Raw genomic sequence first — 19,387 nt, forward strand, 5'->3', positions numbered from 1 at the left:
AGCCCCCATTCTCTATGCATCAGAAACAGCTCATGGTCACTTCTTTATTTTTGATACAAATGTACATGACACGTCTTGACAGTCAGCCCACCCACCACCACACAGGTAGGGCCTGGCCCCCAGGGAAGAAGCGGGATGGGGAGAGAGCTGGTGGGTCCCACCGTCTGCCTCTCCAGCCTTCCCAGGCTGCAGCCAGGTTCCCAGGCCTCCAGAGGGTGGGACCACAGCAGGTGCAGGTAGTGATGGTGGGTGCTGGCCTTGCAGAGGTTACAGGGAGGGGACTCAGCTCCACAGCCACCAGCTGAGTCGGGGACCCCGGGGAGCCAGCCCCAGGCTCAGGTGCTCAGTCCTCCACCCTAGCCAGCACACATTCCCCCTCCACACAGGAGCAGGAGGAGATGGAGGGAAGTGGTTTTTGATTTAAGTTCATAGAGAAGGGGCGAGAGTGGAGAGGGATCAGGGAGGCAGCGGGCAGGACCAAAACTGGCTACCCGGACAGTCCCTGGCTCCAGGTGGGGAAGGGAAGCAGACCCCCATGCTGGTCCCACTGCTCTGGTCCCCTCACCCCTCAAAACTCCAGATGGACCAGGCCTCCGGAACGGCACTGCCGCCCACACACTCAACACGCAGGCACGCAGGGGCACTCAGTTACCACAAAGTTAAAATTAAGGGGTGGGGAAGAAGAAAGAAAAAAAAAAAAAGACTTTCCAGTGTTTGCTGCTGGGGACCCCAGCACACAGGTTGGGGCCTGTGCCCTAGGCAGGGGCCATATGGCATTAAAGGGAGAGCAGCAAGGGGCTGGTGGCTACAGGGCAGGGACATCCATGGAGACTATGTACAAAGGAGGGGATGCCCCCACTCAGCCCCCAATAGGGCTGAACTGGCTCATGGGGGTGGGGCGCATGTACGGAGAGCTGCCCCACCTGGAGTGTCCCCACCTGCCCCTTTGCTGAGGGTGCCCTAGAAGGCGAGGGGCTGGGAGTGATGCCTTGCAGGCCCCTGCTCACTAGGAGGGGAGAGATGCTATATACAGAGGGGAGGTGCGTGGAATGTGGGGGACAGAAGCTCCTGCCCCCCCACCTCCCCATCCTTAGGGGTCGACAGGGGTGGGCACCAGGGCACCTGGCTGCCAGGGAGAGTGGCAGCACTAAGGGCACTTGTGCCAGTGGCTCTGTTGGGGTGGGGATTAATGTCTGGAGTGGCCCAGCTCCTATGGCCAGTGAGGTCCTAGGGTGCAGGTGAGGGTGTGGGGAGAGAGGTCACTGCTTCTTCTCTCGGGTGGTGATGGTGACCAGCTGCTTGGCAGCCTTGGCGATGTCATAGGCGCACTGGATCACCTGCTGAGTCAGCAGCTGGAAGTCCACTGGGGCGCCAGGCTCTGGGGGCACTGTCTTCCGGCACTCACTCTGCAGCCGGTAGGCGCTGGCGTTGAGCAGCCGCAGTGAGCTCCGCACTGGCTCCAGGGCTGGCCTCTGGAGGGGGCAGGAGTGAGGCTGGACCTTGGACTTTAAGCCGCCAGCTGCGATCAGGGCCCAGTTTGTCTGTGTCTCCACCCGGGTAGCGATCAGATGGGATTCTCCACGCCTGCCCAGCTCGAGGCCCTCCCACTCCTGGTCCTCTCTTTGGCCCCTGTACCTTTGGGAAGAGGGAGGCCATCTCAGTCACAGCCAAATGGATCTTCTCTGAGCAGGGCACGAAGCTGCAGGGAGAAGGGAGGGTATAAATCGGGGCTCTCAAGGGAGGTTCCCAGGGACAGCAGAACCTAGAGCCCACTCATGCCCTCTGCAACACCCTAGAAGCCAACAGGAACTGCATCCCCCCCACCTCCCCCTCCACTCAGTACCTGTCATGCTTGAACTCCTGGGCTGCCCGCAACAGTTCCTGAATGTTCTTGGTGACCTGCTCTGTCTTCAAGATGACATCCTCTGTGCTGGGAAGCCCAGGATCTAGGTCTCCATCCAGGCTTTCCAGCTCTGGGTGGAAGTCTTCCTCTTTGCCCAGCTCTAGAAACCTCTTCCCTTCCAGCCTGAGGCCCAGGTCCGGAAAATAGAGACAAAGATATATATAGAGAAAGACACGTTCCAGCCTCGGAGCCGCCCGCCTTGGTCCTCACACACTGGGGGCCCTCTCAACCTCCCCGCCTCGGCATGTGAGCAGGCTGGACTGGAGACCCAGGGAGCCTCACCCCAGCAGTGAGTCCCCACTTTGCGTGTTCTCATAGTCACTGTCGGCTCCACTGCCGTGGCGGGAAAGCTTGCTCTGGAGGGCGGAGGGAAGGGGCTGTGAGCGCCGTGTTCCTGGACCCACACAGCCCCTAGCCCACACGGCCCCCAGCCACCCTGTGGGCACTGGGCATGGAAACATTACCGTGTGGCGGCTTCCCTCCTGGGAGCAGGACAGCAGCGGGGAGGAGGGAGTGAAGGGCACAGCTGAGGCAGACACCCCTTTCCGGATCTGAAACCCAAGGCAGCGCTGGATGGAGTCAGTGTGCCCCACTGCCCCCTGCTCACCAGCAGTGCGGCAGGGACCAGGTCAGTCTAATCATCTTAAGCCCCGCGTTCAGCACAGAGCCCAGAACCCCCTGGGGCTCAGAACCTACTGGCTAAGATGGACATGCCTTCCCCAGGCTTACCCGGTAAAGGCCAGAAGGGACGTGCACTGAATAGATGGCGTCGTCCTCTAGCTCCTGGGGATGTTAGCACAGCGAGCGTCATGGTGGACCCTGCGGCAGCCCCACCCATCTCCTCACACCTTGAGACCCACAGGTGACTCACAGTGCTGTGGAAAGGCTGCAGCCGTGTCGTGAGCTCGTCCCCAGGGGGGCCTCCAAAGGGCTTCAGGGCGGAGCCAGGTTCATACATGGAGAAGGCCTGGCGGTCCCTGCGGTGTGTGCTCCCACCTGGCGCCATGGGTGTGTGCTCCGCCCGTTCACTGGGGAGTGGAGGTGTGGGCATCGGCCCTGGAGGCTGCCGGAGCTGCAGGTTCTCCGCCTGCAGCTTGTGGATCTATGGGTGCAAAGTGCTGTCAACCCCCTGGAGTCCTGGGGCTCCCCCTCCCACCGAGGCTGCACCCTCACCTCTCGCTGCAGCCTCCGGAGCTCGTCGCTCAGGCTACTGTTGACCTTCATGAGCTGCTGCACCTTTGCCTCCGATGTAGCCAGGGCCTTCTTCAGCTCCAGGTACTCCTGCAGCGTCACAGCCCCGTCAGACAAGTCCGAGGAGTCCATGCTCTGCAGAGAGAGACCTAAGCTGGTCAGCACCTGGGGGCAGGGAGGCCAACACCCGCAGGGAGTTATTGAGTCTAGGAGCAGCCCGCCTGTCCCTCAGGCCCCTGGGCTACAAGAGGACAGAGCTGGGCCTTGGTGAAGGCCTGGGTCAGGGCACAGGGGAGTGGGAAGGAGGGTGGGACTCGGACCCGGGCGCGGTTGCTCCGAGTGGCACCAGTGCTGCGCAGGGGCTCCTGGTCTGTGTCCTCGTCAGAGGCCACGCTGTCGTAGTCGTGCTGGTCGTCGAGGTCACTCTGGCTCCGCAGAGACAGCTCGAGGTTGTCTGAGGACACAGGGGTGTCACTCAGGCCACACTCCACCACACAACCCATCTCTCAGGCCACCACTGGCAGGGAGAGCCAAGCAGGAAAGACCCCTGGAGCCCCGCCCGCTTCCCACACCCTCCCACACAACCCTCCCACCTGTGGGGCTGCTCAGGCTCTTGCCCTGCTGTCTCCGCTTGGCCTCACTGAGAATGTCGATGATCAAGGTGGCAAACTCTCGGGCATTAAAGCGGGCCAGCTTTTGTCGCCCCTGCAAGGCAGAAAGGGCCAGGCTGGTTTCAGGGGACCCCTTATGACTGACGCAGGGCGGCGGGGACCAAGCAGCAAGGCATGGCCCTGCCATCTAATTTAACCCCAGCTAAAGTGTCCCAGCCTAGCTTCACCTGGCTAGTCAGCAGCCGAGGCCACCCGGGGCAGGGTATGATAGAGTAGGGTGCCTGAGCAGAGGACGGAACACCCACTGGAGCTGCTCACCAAGTGCTCAAAACAACAGCCTCCTGACCCTTCCCAAATCCCAGTGCCAGCTGTGCCCTGAGGGAGGCCCTGGCAAATGCTGGAGAGCTGGCTCAGGCCCCAGCCCACTGCCAGATGAGGAGGGACCGCAGGGATGAGGGAGACCACCCCAGGCCCCCAACCCAGCCCCCTCACCTGATTCCGCGTGGCTGAGTATTCCGGGTTAACAGGCAGGAAGGGCACGGCACTGCGCTCTGTCACCAGAGTGCTGTGGTTTTGGGTAGCCAGCCACACTGTAGGGGACGGACAGGAGCAGATCAGCCACGGTGGCCAGACCCCCAAGGTGGGGGTGGGGAAGCACTGAGCCCAGCCTTCCTAGCTGCCCCCACGCCCACTGAGCACTGGTGTTCAGAACAGGGGTGGTCTTTGGGCACGCAGAGCTAGGCTGGGCCAGGGCAAGGCTGGGCACGGCCGGCTGGGGACAGACAAATGGAACAAGGCCAGTCCCACTCATCCAGACCCAGAGTTTGGGCTGGAATCCGGCTGTGGCCAGGAAGGAGTGATGCAGGGGGGCGGAGCGGTACCAGGGAGACAGCCAAAGTGGGAGGCTGCCAGAGCTAGAGGAGCCCCAGTCTGAGGCTGGGGGAGGAGCACGCTAGCCGCCTCCCCCTCAGCACTCTACCCAGCCTGGGACGCTGCCCAGGCAGGCTCACAGCCAGCTGGGGCTCATCTGCAGGCCTCTGAGCAGCCCCAACCTCAGGCACCCCTTCTTAGCCCAGTAAAGGACCAGAGACCCATGCCTGGGCCGCTCAGGTCCTCCACGCCAGACGCTCCTGCTCCCTGACTCACCTGCATCATTTTCTCTTCGATCCACCTCGTCATACACGTCCATGGCAAGTTCCTCAAAAAGCCGGTTGCTGAGCTGGAGGAAGAGAGGGGCCCAGATATTGTCAGATGCATCGGCTCCCAGTGCCAAGGCCAGCTCCCCAGCATGTTGTGAGCCTTGGGGAACCGGTGGCCTTCCTTGTGCTGCCCAGCCCCTACAGTCTCAGAATGGGAAAGTGGGAAGGGATCATGTTCCAAACTCCAAGGTGGGAGAGAAGGGAACAGTCCATCCCCTTGTAGGGAGGTCAGGGAGAGGGGACTGCTGAGGCCAGTGAGGGGACAGGTCAAAGACTTAGAAAAGGTCATCGAGTCAGAGGCCGGGGAAGCAAGAGCAGAGGGTGGGGGATCAGAGAGGAGCCAGCTTCAAGTGTCAGGGCACTGTTGGAGCAGACTTACCGCCTGCAGCTTCTTCTTAGCAGCTTTGGCCAATTCGGATAAGTCCAGGCTGAGGGCAGAGGGAGATGGGAATTGGGAGGAAAGGAGAGACCTGAGAGGTGGCCAGGCCCATGCCAGCAACCTCCCCAACATGCAGGGATCCCAGGGAGATGGCACCCCAGATGCTGCACACCAAATGCCTCCCCGCCCTACCCCACCTTCAGGCCTGCTGCCCCGGCAGGCACCATATACCTCTGAGACATGCACTTTTGCCGAGATCTAAGTCCAGAGGAAGGCAGCAGAGGGAAGAACAGGACAGAGGCAGCAGTTACCCAGGAGCAGGGCAGCGCACGCCTTTTCACGTCAGGCCCAGACCCATCTCCACGCACACCCGGCCCAGAAGGGACAAAGCTGAACTCGTCTCACCGCATCCCCCACCCCTCCTCCTCTGGCTTGCTCTTCCTCTCAGTGACCTGTTCGTGCAGCACCAGTGTCAGCCACCTGGCAGTCACCTGAAGCCTCCCTCACCCTCCAGTCCTAGTGAAGCTCCCCAGGTTCCTCAATCACTTGTTGCCTGGGCTTTGTAAGTTTCTTAATCTCCCTCCTTCTAGTCTTGTCCCTACAATCCTGTTCCACCCAGCAGCCAGGGTGATTTTTTGGATACACTTGGCTGCACTACCCCTTGCCTTAAAGCACTGCAGTGGTAACAGGTGCATATGGCACACTCCAACCATACTTCATCAGAATACCCTAGGGCCAGGTGCAGTGGCTCACACCTGTAATCCTAGCACTTTGGGAGGCCAAGGTGGGAGGTTCGCTTGAGGCCAGGAGGTGGAGACCAGCCTGGGCAACACAGAGATACAAACGCAATTTAAAAATTAGCTGAGCATGGTGGCATGTGCCTGTAGTCCCAGCTACTCAAGAGGCTATGGTAGGAGGATCGTTTGAGGCTGTGGTAAGCTATGATCAACCCACCACACTCCAACCTGGGCAACAGAGTGAGACCCCAACTCTTAAAAAAAAACCAAAAGCTAAACATTTTGCATACATTATCTTATCCTCTCCTCCCTGAAAAATAGATGCTGTCATCTCAATTTCTAGGAGAGGTAACCAAGGCTCAGAGAGGTCAAGCAGCCTGCAAGTCACACAGCCAGTAAGCAGCAGAGCTGACTTCACCCTTCTGTGCCTGGAACTCTCTGCTCTCGGGATGGTCACTGCTCCTGCTGATGGTCTCGGGGCTGCTCATTCTCCTGCTCATCTCTATCCCAGTCTTGCTTGTAGGGTTCCCTGCCTCCCACGCTGTGCTCCAGCCCGGGGGCTGCCTCCATTCCGGTGCAGCATTTCTACCCTCCATGCCTCTGCCTCTCTTGCCGCACTCCCCCCTGAAGACTAGAATCACCTGCCTAGGCTGCCTCCCCAGCTAGATTGTGAGCTCCTTAAGGGCAGGGATTGTGTCTCAGGTGCCTCTGTGCTGCCAGTGCCAAGAGCAGTAGCTGGCTCTGGGAAGATGCTCAGTTAATGTGCTGTTGAATGAAGCCCATATGTGGGTGTATTTACCATACACACGCACGCATGCACACACAGCCCAGGTAGAATCAGACCACAGAAGTAGGAGCCTTGGGGTCTTGAAGAGGTCTGGGTTTAGGATCTGAGTCGCCCAGGCCTGGTTATGCCCATCTGCCCACACAGGCCCTTGGGGAGGAGAGCACCTCCTCTCTCCAGATCCAGGCCAGCAGGCACAGCCTGACATGAGGACGTGGCCATCAGAGGTGGCCACCAGGTGGCACCAGCATCCATCTAATGTGCTGGGTGAGTGGCGGGGGTGTCCCACACTGCCTCTCAGACGGAAGCAGAAACACCTCATTCAACCAGCCTCAGGGCACCTGCCTAATTTCTGAGCACGCTAGAGGCCTAGCCAGCAGTCCCAAAGTTAGTCACATCCCTGAAGCCCACCCATCTTTTCAGTGAAGAGCAGAGGCTTCTCTAAAGACAGTGGGGTCAGTGCCACTGGGACAGAACCCAGTGGGCCACCCTCCCAGCCAGAGGTAGCTTCTTTTTCTTTTTCTTTTTTTTTTTTTTGAGACGGAGTTTGGAGTTTTGCTCTTGTTGCCCGGGCTGGAGTGCAATGGCATGATCTCGGCTCACCGCAACCTCTGCCTCCTGTGTTCAAGCAATTCTCCTGTCTCAGCCTCCCGAGTAGCTGAGATTACAGGCATGCGCCACCACGCCTGGCTAATTTTGTATTTTTGGTAGAGACGGGGTTTCTCCATGTTGGCCAGGCTAGTCTCGAACTCCCGACCTCAGGTGATCCGCCCACCTCGGCCTCCCAAAGTGCTGGGATTACAGGCATGAGCCACCGCGCCCAGCCCACAGGTAGCTTCTTACACCCAAGCCCTCCATGTACTTGACAGTCACGGGGCTCAGGCTATGCTGGCCACATACGGAGCTGAGCTGACATTTTTTACCTGCCTTGGGGACCAGCATTAGGGACTGACGACTAAGCTGTGCCTCTAGTCTCGGGGGTGGGGAGCAGGGTCCTAGGCCTCTGAAACCTGGGCTGGGAGCTCTGGGGGTCAGCTGCCTACATGGCATCCAACAGCCTCTGGAAAGGGGCATCAGGTGGGCACTCACCTGTCAGCCATCTGTGGGATGATGTAATGCCCATTCTTGTGATCTGAACAAAAATAAAAATGCCAAGTCACTCACTAGTGCTGGGTGGCCTCAGCAGCTGGGAGCCCACCTCACTGCCATGAGCAGGGCTGGCACCCAGAAGTGTCAGGGGAAAGTGGGGAGGGCAGGCCACCCCCAAGAATGCTAGGAGCTCGCGGGAGGATGCAGGATGCCCACCCCCACTCCCTAGCCCCAGCAATGCTATGGCCCAGAGCCTGCAGCAATTTCACAGGAGCCAGTTGCCTAGCAACATTGCTCCCCAGCCGCTCTGTCACCATGGCACCTGCTGCCGGGTGTGTCCAGGTCCCACCTGCCCAGCCCCAGCCAGGCCTGCCACAGCCAGGCGCCCCCCAAGCTCTGCTCACCTGGCTTGCGTCCACAGAGGTAGAAGGCCAGCCGGTCAGTGAGCTCATATTGGCACTCAACCAGCCTTTCCGCCAGCTCATGGTGCCCCGCCTGCCTGTGGGGAGGGGGTATGGCTCAGACCTGCAGCAGCAGCCCTCACCCACACCCCCACCCACCCACACTGCACCCTTCAGCCGACCCTCACCTGGCATAGTCAATGGGTGTGCGGCCATTAACATCAGGGGAGCCAGGGTCAGCCCCATACACTACAAGCAGCTCGGCCTGCAGTGTCTGCCCTGCCTTGGCAGCCACGTGCAGAGGTGTGGTGCCCTTCTCTGGGTGGAAGAAGTTGGCCTGGGCACCCAGGGATAGCAGGCGCAGACATGTCTCCAGGTTGCCTGTCCGCACGCTCGAGTGCAGTTGCTAAGAGGAGCAGAGTGTGCAGTGAATACGCATGTGCGTGAGGCGCACCTCCCCACCCACAAGCTGCACCCTGGCTGCCCCTGAGACACCTAGCAGCTCCAAGGAGGCCTGCCCAAACCAGGCTATGTTGGGAGGACAGAGGCTTCCCACTAGGGGTTAATGCCAATTAATAAATGCTGCTGTCAGTCACCATCTACCACGTGTGCTGTGTACCCTGCTTAGATACTATTTATGAAGTAGATGCTGTTATTTCTTTCCCATTTTACAGATGAGGAAACTGAGGGTAGGAGCGGCTAAGCAACTACCCCCAGGTTTTCCCAGCTTCTGAGTGGCAGTTGTGGGCTTCTAGCCTTGTGGGTCCACTTGGTTGCTGGGGAGCCTCAGCCACACACGGCCTGACCCAACAATCTGCTCTCTCCTTCCTGCCTACTGTTACCCCCTGACCTGGCTGCCTTTGGGGCCCAGGGCTCAGTGGGGACAAAGGAGAGGCCTTCAGAGAGTCGTGGGTGGGAAGAAGAGGAGGGGGCCACCCATCTGTTGTAGGGCCCCTCAAACCTTGCTGAGGTCTTTGGCGGTGACCCCATCATCATCCCGGCAGGGAAGCTTGTGCACAAACGCCAGCATCTGGTACTTGGCCCTGATGAACTCTGACTTGATGGGGCTGCATGGGGCACACAGGAGGAATGGGGAGCACGTTGGGAGAGGGTGGTCACCTTGCCACCTCCCAGGGCCCTGTCCCGGACTGGGCAGTCTCTGCCCACCACCCCTCCAGCCCCACTCACTGGACTTTGTCTTGGGGGTTGGCTTTACGCCGGCCGCTCTGCACTTGTGCGGGGTCCAGCAGGGAGTGCTCCCAGATGGAGTTGGCCCCGTTGCTGGCAAGCGTGTGCACCATCTGCAGGGAAGAGATGCCAAGTGAGAGAGTGCCCACTGCGTGCTAAGCACTGGGGGAAATACCTCCTGAGCGCCTGCTGTGGCTGGCGTAGCTGGAAACAGTACCAAGGGGGCCTACTGTGTGCCTGCACCACCACACCTCCATCTAGTCCAGCTGCCCAAAGACACAGATCCCATGTAGCACTTCAGGTCGCATGGTGAGTGTGCCAAGGTTCAGAGAGGTGAAGCAACTTGCTCAATGCTACACGACCACGTTGATAAGTGGCAGAGCGGGGGTGTGAGCTACTCTTCTGCATGAAGTGAGTAGATGGGAGGAAAGGGTCAGGATTAGGCTCTGCCCCAGGGGGGTGCTGCCCCTTGGAAGCTGCAGATTCCAGATGGGGGTGTACGTGGGTGAGGGGGAAACGCCCTCATGCTCAGCACACACTGCCTCAGGGGAAGGAAGAACCACCCTACCGAGCCCTGTACCTGTAGCAGCGTGGGAGGCCAGGCGCTGTGGCGAAGGTGCTTGACAATGGAGATGTGGCGTCCCAGGCTCCGGTGCACGCTGCAGCACTCGTCACACACCAGCACACCCCTGCTGATGGATGCCCAGCCAGGGTCTGCCAGGGTGAGGGCAAGGGTCAGCCGGAGCCAGATGATGGGCCAGACCTCCTGAGCACCTGCTCTGGCCCATGCCAAGCCTAGTACTCTCCACACATTCACTCACTCAGTCCCCAAAAGCCTAGGGGCTGGGACCATCACTACGGCCAGGTTACCAGTGAGGGATCTCCCCCAGAGCTCACAGCTGGGGGCTGACAGAGCCATGCCCTTTCCTACATCCTTACCCCTCTGGGACATGCAGTCCCCAGGGCCCATTCAGCAGGCAGAGTTTCCTGCCCTGCAGCCACTGCTACCAGTCTCTCAGCCTTTTCCCAGGAAACAAGGCGTCTGCCCCAGCCCGTCCTGAAGGGAGGAAGGGATCCCCAAGGGGATGCAACCCAGATGCTGCTGCATGCCAGATGCTGTTGAAACATGCCTGACAGATCACACCCGTCCACAGGTCCTGCCTCTGGCCTCCTGCCAGCAGGTGAGGTCCTTTCATGCTGGAGCCTCCTGCCATCATCACTGAGGGTGTGAGCTGGAGCCCTCTTAAGGAGGATGGACAGAGCAAAGGAGCTGGGCTTGACTGGGCACCCACTAGGTACCAGCTGGGTACATTATGTATGATGCTACTTGCAACTGTCAGGCAAGGTAGGACATGCTACCTCCGTGATGAAGAAACAGTGGCTCAGAGAGGTTAAAGGGCTTATTCAAGGTTACAAGGCTAATGAGTAGAATTGCCAGGATGTGGCACTTTGATGCCTGAGACCATGCCATGTCCACACTTGCTGCTGTCCCTCTGCCTCTATAGCCTGCTCTCCACTCTTTTGGGAAAAGTGAACTTTGGAAAGAAGAAGCAGGGCCAGGACTGGGTGGGAGTTCCTGGGTCCTTCTCAAGGGTGGAGGAGATGCCACCCATCCTAGGCCCCTTGGGAGACAGCTGCATACGACTCAGGCTGCAGAAAGGTCACGGGGGAGAAAGCAGCCATTGTGTGCCGCCTGAGAGTGGGGGCAGGGCGCCTCTCTCCCAGGACACTTTGCTGTGCCCAGCGGCCCCCGCCCTGTCTCAGGAAACCCTGTCCTGGGGTGGGGGTGGGGGACTGGCTCTCTGCCTTGCCCTGTAGTGCTCAGGGTGTTCAGAAGCGTCCCCACCAGGGGAGGGACAGGCTTAGGAGGATAAGAATCTCTCCCAACTAGAAGGCAATTCTCAGGCCTTTCCCCTCTAAGGACTTCCACCAAAGTTCCCAGGAAAATTGAGGAGACTCTGAGTCAGGGGCCCAGCCTGAGCTCTGCCCACAGCAAGTGACCCCCACTGAGGCCTGAAAACAGGAAGTAAAGGAGAGAGGCCTGTCTTTGGGTTTAGGCTTTTTAAGGGACCCTCTCCCAATCAGGGCAACAGAGGGATGCCCAAGGTGACCGCCAACACCTTCCTGGGGGGCTGACTCCAGGGCTCAGGAGGAAGGGACCAGCCTTCTTTGCCAAGAGGGGGAGCCCTAGCATGCACTTCTGGTCTGGCTTTACCCAAATAGTGAGGCACCCCTGGTGTGGAGAACTCCCTCTCCCCACTCCAAACACCACTGGGTCAGGGGGCTGCCAGCCAGCCAGCCACCTCCGGCAGCCCAGGCAGGAAGCCGGAAATGATGCAGCCCAAATTCCTCTTGGTGGGGTTTCCTGTAAGTGGGGAGCCGCCCAGGGCAGGATCATAAATGGGCTGACCTGAGGTCTGTGGTCCTACCGGAGAAGCCAGGCGTGGAAGGCTGACTATATATCCATGGCCAGTGGCTCCAGAGCCCTAAGCCATGGGCAGACCAGATGTGGTGAGTGACCCTGGATATGGCAGTAACCAAGACCAGGATGCAGGAATGTGGTCCAAGGGTTTGCCTGGCACTTTCCCCCAGCCTGGGGGAGGGGTTCTCCCTCTCCTCCAGGTGACCTGAGAGGAATGGTAGTCAAAGGACACTGTCCTGGTCTGGGCAGCCGACATTGGTGTCAGCTCATTTCCGGATGACACAGATGGGATGCCCACCCTAACCATTCTGTCTCCTCCCTCTGTGCAAGTGCCCTTGGGACTATCCAGATTGTAGTTTAAGGTGAAGGGATCCTTGCCTCAAGAGGCTCCTTGGACCAAACCTGGGACGGAAAGGACAGGAACTATAAGGGAACTCGTCAGCCCTCCCCCTGGGCTTCTGGCTCCACCGGCAGGGTATGGGTCTGTATGTGTGGAGAGGTAGCAGGCGTGATCCTGGGATCACGTTAACCAGTGCCAACCCCATGGAGGCCTCTACTACGGTGAATTCCTGCCACCACCTGAAGCCATCAGTGGCCTCCAAGGCCAGTAGGTTTGCACATACAGGCCAGCCTCAGGCCTCCCTCCCCTGAGCTAAGGGCCAGATCCCCACTAGACTAAGGGAAAAGCCCACATCATGAAGGCAGGTGAGAGTAGTCCTTGGGGTAGAGTCAGAATGGTGGTTACTTCTGGGGTGCACAGACTGGGAGGGGGTACTTGGAAGCCTCCTAAGGTGATGGAAATGTTCTATAACATGCTTGTCTAACCTGCAGTCCATATGCGGCCCAGGCAGCTTTGAATGTGGCCCAACACAAATTCATAAACTTTCTTAAAACATTATGAGACTTTTTTGTGATTTCTGTGATTTTTTATTTTTTTTTGCTTGTTTTATTTAGCTCATCAGCTATCATTAGTGTTAGCGTATTTTAGGTGTGGCCCAAGAAAATTCTTCTTCCAGTGTGGCCCAGGGAAGCGAAAAGATGGGATACCCCTATTCTATAACATGATCAGAGCGGTAGTTACACGGGTATACACACATGTAAAAGCCCATCAGGATGAACACTCAGGTGCAGGCATTGACACACACAAGTTCTACCTCCATAAGGGAGGAAGAGGAGCCCAACATTTGTCCCACTCTACAATCTACACTATGAAGAGACAAACCAGCCTGCAGCTTGTCCCGTAACATGTCCCTAGCCTTGCTCACCAGAGATACCTAGAGGACAGGCATCTTGAGGCCTTCACTCTCACCCCCAGGGTCGCCAAAGTGGAAAAGGCTGAGATAGACGCCCATGGGGTGAGGAGAGGCCCCTGACTGAGACTGTGTGGTAAGATGGGCCAAGGCTAAGGAAAGGCGAAGATGCACATTCTCCAGGGCTCCCTGCCCCCTTCCTCTCTTGGACTCCCCAGGCAGGCAGGAACACACACGGTGCCTGACGAGGTGGCACAAGCTGCCAGAGCAGCCATGCCATGTCCAGCTGCCTAGCAACACGCTCACACTTGTCCTGTGTGCCCAGGCCCGGGAGCAGAGGGAGGATGGGGCTCTCTGGGGACAGGCTGCATCTCACCTCTGACTTCCATGACCCCCCAAATTAACCAAGCACAAAAAGTCCCTGGCCCCACTCCTGTGGTTGGGACTGCAGGGCTCCTATCGCAATAAAAGAAGCCTGTGACCCTGGGGTGGAGCGATACACCATGGGGCTGGCACTGGATCTGGACTCTGGACTGCTGGGTACCCTCATGCCTCTCTGCCTGAGATGCCACAGGACCCAGACCAAACATGCCGCTGCATGCCAGGGCCAGCATCCTAGGGTCCAGGTGTGGGATAGTCCCAAGCAGCCAGCCAGGGTCCTGACGAGCAGCCAAACACTCAGGGAGTGCCTGCCATGTGCTGGACACCTCGCTGGGTGCTAGGTGGGCTGATGAGTAAGACCGTCCACATCCTCCCCACCCCACCATCCTCACCTTCTCACCACCTTCCTGACCTCTATTGTGAATCAGGGGAAAGGAGGCATCTGGGGCACAAATTCCTCTGACGGATGAGGACCTGGGAGTAGGAGCTGGGCAATCCAACACATCTGATGCCCACCATTCCTCCCTGAGCCCACTGGGCATCCAGAGGCTTTGGTCGGACATTCAACGCAACATAGAAAGGACAACTGCCTTGCTGGTGCTGCCCTTCACCCCTCCACCCCAGAATCAGACCACAGATTCAGAGATGGCAGCCCCCCAAAAACCATTTCTACTCCAACTTCTTTGCCTCTGAATTGAGGAAACTGAGGCCCCCACAGTGAGGAAAGTCTTGTTGGGGTTACAGAGTAAGCTGGGAACAAAGGCAACACTAAGCCCCAGACTCCCCCGATAGGGCGCCTCCTAAGCCTCTCCTCCACATTCCATGCCATGCTCACCCCACAGAGGTGTGGAACAGTGGGCAGACATTTAAAAGGCAAGGTGCATCCTCAGCCCTGCCATCCCCAGACCTGCCTGCAGCTCGAGGAACGGAGTCACAGTTTCTTAGGGGTATGGACCCTCAACCCCAGGGCCCTCTAAACCATGATAAGCCTCTAGGAGGCCTTGGTCATAACCACCTATCGAGTATTTTGTGCCCAAGCCCTGCTAGGTCATAGTTCCCAAATACTCTAGCTTGGCACCCCCAGAACCACCAGAGAATCTGTGAGGCTCAACCTGTGGGGTCCTGGGCCTGCTCAAGGAGTGGCTGAAAGTTATGGGCCCACAAACCAGCACCCCATACTCTCACTCTTAATCATGCCCACAGCCCCGCTAGAGTTCACGGACCTCCGAGGCCTGCCCAGGGGCCTACCAGAGAGATACCTCCTTTTCTAAAGAAAGAATGGATGTGGGCTAGAGCTTCCTTCCCAGGCCAGCTGCAGAGCCCCGTCACTGGCTGTCCTCCCTCATCAGAAGAGAGCAGCCTCTTGGATCATTACCCCTGACTTCCTCAGCAGGCCTGGGGGGTTTCAACTCCAGCCCAGTCCTAACTCTGTTAGGAAAAAGAAGGGAACCACCATGTAAATACGGCCAGGAGGCAGGCCAGGAAGCCAGCAGGATACGGGGAATCTCGGCACGGCCTCCCACCCATTTCTGGCCAGACTGGGCTAGGGGACAGGGAGGGGCCTGGGCCCAGGATAGCTTGATGCCAAGCTCACTTTCCCAAGCAGGCCTTACCGGTGAACAGGAACAGCAGGGTCCAGCCGAGCTGTTCCCAGTCACCACCAGCAGGCCTGGGGATGCCTCCCGAGAAGACACCCGCGTCTAGACTGGCCCTGAACGCCAGGCCTGGCAAGGAGCGCTAGCCTTAGGAACCCGAGGCAGGGAGTCCTGGGAGTAGCCACCGCTCATCTGCTCCTGAGGAGACGGTATCCAGGCCCCACTAGCGCATCTGCCCAGCCCTCTGCTCCTTGCCCTCCACCACCCCGGCAGGCGTGCCGACCACGCGAGCAGCAGGTGCAAGACGCGGGGGTGGCACTGAGATGACACAAAACCACACTCGCCCCCACCTCCCAAGCCCTGACGGCCTCCGCCACGGCCCTCCTGCCACCCTAGGCTGGCGCTTCCGTCGGATACAGAGATGGAGGTGGAGGGGCAGCCAGCTGCCCGCCTCCCTCAGACCAAGGGGCGGGAGGCGGCGCTGGGAACGTCCTTCCTCGCTAGTCCATGGCCTCCAGGGAGCATGGGCACCCCAGGCCGGCCCTCCCGCCAAGGGCGCAGCTCCGCAGTGGCCGGGGCGGGGGCCGAGCCTGGAGGCCGCAGCCCCCCGCCCCGCCCAGCCCTCCGGCCCCGCACAGCGCTCTCGCCAGGCCCCGGCGCCCGCCCGGCGGCGGCCTGGCTGTGCGGTCCCGCCCCCGGCTCCGCCGCGCTTACCCGGGGCGCTGCAGTCCGCACACACCTCCGCTCGCGGCCCCTTTCGGGACATCCTCAGCGGCGACGCGGCCGCAGCCCTCTGGGCCAGCGTGGGGGGCGCGGGCGGCTGGCCCGGGCGGCGGCGGCGGCCCCTGCTGCCCGGCCCGGCTCTGGCGAGGCCCCGGCGAGGCTCCGCGCGCCCGGCCAATCGTCCGCCCCGGGGCTGGCCCGGAACCCGCCGTGCCCGCCTGCCCGCTCGCCCTCGGGCACCCTCCGCCCCGCGCCGCCCCGCGCCGCCCCGGGCCGCCCCGCCGCCGCTCGCGGCTCCTCTCTCCGCCCCTTGCGCGGCTCCCAGCCGCTTCTGCAGGAAGCGGCGCAGGCCCTGCCCACAGGGGGAGGGGCCGCACCCCCGCCCCGCCGCGCGCTGCCGGCCGCGCCCCCTAGAGAAAGGAAGCCCGGGCGCGGGCGGGAGGGGGCGGGGGCGCTTAAAGGGGCCGCGGCAGATGCCCGGCTCCCGCGGGCAGCGTGGCCTGCGGCCCTGGCCTGCGCTGCAGCGCTCGCCTGGCCCGGAGGCAATGTGAGTCACCCTCACAGCCCCCTCCCCTTCACTTTCCGCGTGGGGTGGACCGGGGCACGCTGGGCCCAGGGACGGCGAGGGTGGGGATTAGGGAAGAAGGACTTGGAGGCCCAAGTCCCGCTCCAGGTCAAAGGGACTGTGCCTTGGGGTACCCGTCTATCTCTGGTTGGGGTGAGGTGTGCGTCCCTGTCCCGTAGGCGTCCACATCTGTGTGTCCAGGTGTGTGTGTGTGTGTCACACTCTTGCTGAATACGCCCACTGCCAACAATATGGACGCCCAGGTGCCAGAAAGGTCAGGCAGTGTATTCCCCTGCCTCCGGACTAAAAATATATCTATCTCTCCATGCATACTTCCATCCAGAGAGGAGAGAATCTGGGCGGTTTTTAAAGACCTCCCGAGGAGTGACCACTGTGCCTGTGTGCACTCACATGCACTTGTCATCCGCCTTACACACACCCACGGTGTTTCTGGGCCACCAGAGGTGTGTGTGTCCAGAAAGGGTGCATATAACATAGAGGGGCCATTTCAGGTGACGGCCTTTCTTCCTGGACTTCACACGACGAGGCAGGCAAAGGCAAGGCAGGTGAGGGACGTGGGTGGGCTGGGAGGCAGGGAGCCTAGGTGGAGGCCGCACATGAGCGCAGCCCCCGCACTGAGCATGCTCCCCCATACACGTGTGCCGCGCGTGTACCCAACCCCCAATCCCTGCAGCAGCAAAAGGCCCGGGCTCTCTGCTTGTGGGGAGAGGGCAGAGGTCCCCAGGGCCAGATCTGGGGGCCAGGTCAGTGGTGACAATTGAGGAGGGGTTCTCCAAGAGTCAGAGACTCCTTCTTGTTAAGATGGGGGCAGTCCTTTGGCAGGGGTGCTCAAGTTGGTCGATTTATCCCAGCGGTGCCAGAGCGGCAGTGACTTGTGGGTGGGCAGGCTCCTTCCCTAGGGGAGACAAGTAATGCTCATGAGTCACACCACCCGAAATACATGCAAAGCTGCCTCCATCGCCTTTTGCTGCGGCCCAGATTGACAAGTTTGAAATCGCGATCCATGGGCTTTATTTATAATTGCACCTTAAAAAATCTTGCAGGCCTCCCCTCCCCCGACAGCCAGCCGCTCAGCTGGTGGGGCTTTTGCAAGCAACGATACCTAGCTGGTGTGTAGGGGGGAGCACCACCTGCCGCCCCGAGCTGCTCTCTCACCAGAGTCCATGGGCTTGGTGGCCCCAGCGGGAAGGGGGTAAGGGGCGGGCGGAGTGAGACGGGAAGAGTGGCCAGGCAGCCCGTGCCAGGCGCTCAGTCCACGAGCGGTGGCCGCCCGTTCACCCCCGATCGACCCCCAGCTATGGAATTTCATTTATTAAATGTCGAGGAGGCTGCTGGCAGCCCTGCCGCTTGGCTGTCTTTGTTTCTCCGCTGTGTGGGCGCGTCTCGAGCACGTGGCAGCTGAGAGCGCGGACCGAAGCGCAAGCGACCTGGGTTCAGTGTCTACCGCCGCCTGGCAAAAAAAGAACTCGGCCGCCCAGGGGACAGCTCCCCACAATCGACAGCTCCCCACAGTCCATCCTGAACTCCCCCTGTCCTAGGACTCCTGGGCTTTGCTGGGGAAGAAGGATGATTCACTCTGCTTACCCCCCCACCCCACTCCCCATCTCCTGGTTGGCTCAGAGACTACCTGGGAGTGGCCCTGGCGCGGACACACCGCCCAAACTTTGTTTCCCCCAGCCCCGTCACAGCCAAACTTCTGGGCCTGGGACTGGAGATAAAAGGGTTTCTGGATTCCCCCGTGGAGATGTCACCACCCCAGGAAGCAGGACTGCTACAGTGGAATCACACACAAGGTTCGAAAAACAATTTAATAAGGAAATGCACAGGCATGCTCCCGGCCACTCCTAGATGCCCCTCAACCGCGCCAGCCCCCTCCCCTGCACCGGCTGCAGCCACGACACTCTGCTGACCCCTGGTGGTGCAGGCGGGCAGCGGTCCCGGGCCGCCGGAGACGCCAGCTGGCTCCTCCCAGGCGGGAGAAAGGGGCGAGGCAGCCCGCTCCTCCCTCATCTCTTCCCGCCGGGGGCTGGCACCGCAGGGTGTGGAGGTGGAAGGAGGGAAGACCACACAAAGAAACCTGAGAGAGTTTGCAAGCTTTTGCTGGCACCTCCCACACAAACACTTCTTGGATTGTTGTTTTAAGTAGGGCCGGTGTAGAATCCCTTATTCCTGCCTTGTTCTGAGGTGGGCTCAAGAAGGCACCGTGCCTGGTCCCGCCACCTGTCTCGGCCCGCCTGGTTGGGGGAGGAAGGCGCTGTTTCCAGGGCAGTCATTATCCTTAGCTCACCCCAGGAGGTAGTATCTAGATTCTCATTTTGAAGGGGAGTGGACCGAGAAAGTCGGAAAAATTAAGCAGTTTGTTCTTTTAAGGTCAGGCAGTTGGAGGTATTCGAACTCTGGTCTCTCTGACATCACAGTCCCCTCCCTCCAGGGACTGGTCCAAGCCTCTTGGTCCTTCCAGGCCTTGCAATTGGCGCCTGAGAGGCCAATTCAACTTTTACCACACCCTCTGCAGGGACCATTCTGGAAGTACCTCTTCACCCTGCGGAGACAGTCTCTGGAATCAGTCACTTCCCTTCCTGAAGGGCCAGCTGGGTGGAGGAGCGGAGCTGCCACCTGCTGCTTTTTCTGTCCAACGTCACTCTGGTTCTTGCTGGGGACAGTGTGTGTGGGGGGGAAGGGACCGTCTTTCCCGCCTTACTGGACATTCTGTTTCCAATGACATGTGTGGAAGATGGAGTTTAATTTTCTAACAGGGCAGGGAAGACTCCTCAGAAATGTTCCAGGGGCCAGACCCCTGGCTGCTCCAATGACCCTTGGTACTGATGCCCCACACCTTTCTCAGGAGTTCCCCATCAGTCACTCTCTTCTGGGAATCCGGATTCTTCTTCACGGCCCCTGGGACCCAAGCTCAATTCTGAAGACCACACCTCCACCCCGTCTCCCAA

General features: G+C 59.8%; 1 protein-coding gene across 5 annotated transcripts; it reads right to left on the reverse strand.

The window, feature by feature from the left end:
* Positions 1 to 30: 30 nt before the first annotated feature.
* Positions 31 to 16,186, reverse strand: GIT1 (GIT ArfGAP 1). 5 transcript variants are annotated; one of them, XM_054458166.2, is made up of 21 exons: positions 15,845 to 16,186; positions 10,063 to 10,196; positions 9,483 to 9,595; positions 9,256 to 9,361; positions 8,483 to 8,700; positions 8,298 to 8,392; positions 7,894 to 7,936; positions 5,515 to 5,541; positions 5,284 to 5,332; positions 4,852 to 4,924; positions 4,198 to 4,295; positions 3,688 to 3,799; positions 3,415 to 3,548; positions 3,077 to 3,229; positions 2,775 to 3,005; positions 2,633 to 2,686; positions 2,368 to 2,454; positions 2,186 to 2,259; positions 1,844 to 2,026; positions 1,636 to 1,699; positions 31 to 1,472 (listed from the first exon to the last, which is right to left on the reverse strand). In XM_054458166.2, exons 1-21 carry the CDS (start codon positions 15,894 to 15,896, stop codon positions 1,260 to 1,262), a joined length of 2,313 nt encoding a protein of 770 aa, XP_054314141.1. In that variant the 5' UTR covers positions 15,897 to 16,186; the 3' UTR covers positions 31 to 1,259. The 5 variants fall into 5 exon arrangements, with proteins under 5 accessions (XP_054314141.1, XP_063512182.1, XP_054314142.1 ...); XM_063656112.1 differs by having other exon boundaries at positions 15,870 to 15,991; XM_054458167.2 differs by lacking the exon at positions 5,515 to 5,541.
* Between the last annotated feature and the right edge of the window lie 3,201 nt (positions 16,187 to 19,387).

Source organism: Pongo pygmaeus, chromosome 19 (assembly GCF_028885625.2).
Source record: "Pongo pygmaeus isolate AG05252 chromosome 19, NHGRI_mPonPyg2-v2.0_pri, whole genome shotgun sequence".
NCBI lineage: Eukaryota > Metazoa > Chordata > Mammalia > Primates > Hominidae > Pongo > Pongo pygmaeus.